Below are 2,446 nucleotides of genomic sequence, written 5' to 3' on the forward strand. Positions count from 1 at the left end.
GTAAATACATAGGTCAGCTGGGACAGGTCAGATATCTGGGGCAAAATTATATTACAAATCTGACCCACATTTTGCTTGGGTCAGGTTCGGTTCATTCTGAATAGTTTTTGGGTTGGAAATTTTTATGCCCGTACCCGGGCATTCAGGTTCAGTTCGGGGTATCCAACAAAAACACGACCCATTGGCAGCCCACAACATCGCTTAGGCTAATTTCCAGTGACTGGCATCATCAGGTGACAGCAGCCAAATCTGTAATGATGAAATTGGTGCTGAATAGGTTATATTGAATTTGGATCCTATGTGCATGTTCAAAAGCTTTTGGGATCTGATAATTGAAAACTTCATAGCGCATGTCGATGTTCAAAACTCTATGGATATGCTACCTGAGAACATGCCCATACCAAACTTTTATAGGCGAACTGTATAAAATACATGATGAATTACAAGCAAATGAATATTTTCAACATTTTATGGGATTCAGATCCATATCCAAAGCAGCTTTTATCTGTTGCTGATTGTTCCAATCCAAATATGTGGTCCAGTTGGATCATTTGTGCTAAGATCTGGATTTAGATCCAGCTGAGTTTGGCATTTTTTTTTTATAGGCAAGCTGGGGTTAGGCAGACACCTACCAGTTATGCAACTATACCGACGGGTTTTGAACCTGCAACGTCCTGACTTGCACTAGCTGCTCCTACCAGACAAGCGAGCCCCCGTTGGTATCTGGGTTGGGCATTTTCAGTGTCTCCTTTTTCACTTTTTTGATGGGGCCGGGCATATTCTAAAAATTGCATGCATTCATCACATGCTATCCTTCAACCTTGCCGAGAAGTGAAAGAAAAAACAAAAAGTGATGACCGTCAATTCTACCATTGCAATACTGGACACTGGTAGGCGGTTGCTTTTATAGGGATACTTATCATCACCCAAAAGGTATAATCCTGGATATTGCATGCTCCACCCAAGGGAGTGGACGTTGCAATATCAAAGTGGGTGATATAATATATCGTTATATACCATGGTGTGTGCCATGCATCAACCCAAAATTCCACAAACGGATAGGACAAGCCATGAGGATGGTGGTGATGATTATATGAAATCTAATTAACAAGAAGCAATCTAGTGCTTTCACCACCGGATAGAGATAGCACAAGTTATGATAGAGACGATGGTGATGACGATATGGGACTAATTTAACAAGAAGCGATTTGGTGCTTTTGGGATACTATATCACTATCATTATCCTTCTAATATGTCTCATATATAATACAACGTTAAGACTTCATATCTAGATGATGAAAATATCCTCTAAAGATCAAAACCATGAAGCAAGCATTTTCACCAATCTTCTTTAGTAAAACTTTCGTAAGAAACACAAAGAAATAAAAAGAAGAAGAAGAAGCTTGCACTCGATTCTACGTAGGCCAGAGCACATTTGAGAGAGTAGCAAGGAGGCTCAAGGCTGTGGTTGTGCCTGAGAAGCCAAGTAATTAACAAGAGCGAGGGCGTTGCTCGTCATCTCCGTGACACACGTGATCTTGCCTGAGACAGCGTCGCCGACGGCCTCGTCGAGGCCCTCGAAGCCGTCGGTGCACGTGTTCTCGTTCGTGAGCGCTGCACTCATCCATGTCTGCACGTTGCTGAGCTGCCACCGCAGCGTCTGCCTTCTCAGCACCTTCAATTCCTTCATGGACTGCCGCATCCGGCTGGCAGCGTCAGCCAACACCTTGGTGCAGTCGGATAGTGCAGCCTTCTCAGCGTTGCCGCCGGTCGTCTGCCGGATGCTCAACATGTATGCGGCTGCATCGGACACAGATGAGAGGCTGACCGAGATCGCGATCCCGGCAAGGTTCTTGGGGTTCCCCCTGATCCGGTTGGCATAGGAAGAGAGTTTGGAGAAGCAGAGGGATGGGTATAGAGTCGAATCACAGGCATTTTTCACATACGAGAAATCGCCGGCGGTGGCCGTGTAGTACGCGGCTGTGGCGGAGGTGGTGGCTGAGATCAAGAGAGCGATAATCCAGAACGAGTTTGCCATGTTTGGCTAGTTTTGATGGTGGCTGAGTTGTTGGGTTTGTTTCAGACCGAAGGGATGAAGATGTGTATATATAGGTGTGCAATGGCGCAAGTGTAAATAAAATGACTAGGATTTTTGTTTGTTTCGTTCACACACCCTTTCTTGTTCTCACTTGATAGGCGGTGCCCCCACGGCCAAAGGGCAATCATGAACCGTCTTGGTGATTGTATTAGTGGAGCAGTCGGATTAATAATTAATTAATTGCAAAACTTAGATTAGGGTGGTATCAGCCTGCAGGTTGGTGTTTTATCATTTACTCTTCTCTTTTTTTTGAATTTATAACCAGAAGAAATCGCACAAGACCTGGTCTGCCATACCTACTGTCGTCATGCCCACAGCAAACTCCTGAGCTAGGATCCCTGAGCCCGA

The 2,446-nt window shown here is 44.8% G+C and overlaps 1 protein-coding gene across 1 annotated transcript; it reads right to left on the reverse strand.

The window, feature by feature from the left end:
* Positions 1-1,245: 1,245 nt before the first annotated feature.
* LOC149841521 (21 kDa protein-like) lies at positions 1,246-2,059 on the reverse strand. Its single transcript, XM_090004831.1, has one exon. It carries the CDS (start codon positions 2,036-2,038, stop codon positions 1,457-1,459), a length of 582 nt encoding a protein of 193 aa, XP_089860957.1. The 5' UTR covers positions 2,039-2,059; the 3' UTR covers positions 1,246-1,456.
* Between the last annotated feature and the right edge of the window lie 387 nt (positions 2,060-2,446).

This window comes from Nuphar pumila, chromosome 4, assembly GCF_984573655.1.
Source record: "Nuphar pumila chromosome 4, dmNupPumi1.hap1.1, whole genome shotgun sequence".
Taxonomy (NCBI): Eukaryota; Viridiplantae; Streptophyta; class Magnoliopsida; order Nymphaeales; family Nymphaeaceae; genus Nuphar; species Nuphar pumila.

Coding starts and splice junctions, on each gene's coding strand:
- LOC149841521 (XM_090004831.1), bottom strand. CDS start 2,038: ATGGCAAACTCGTTCTGGATTATCGCTCTCTTGATCTCAGCCACCACC.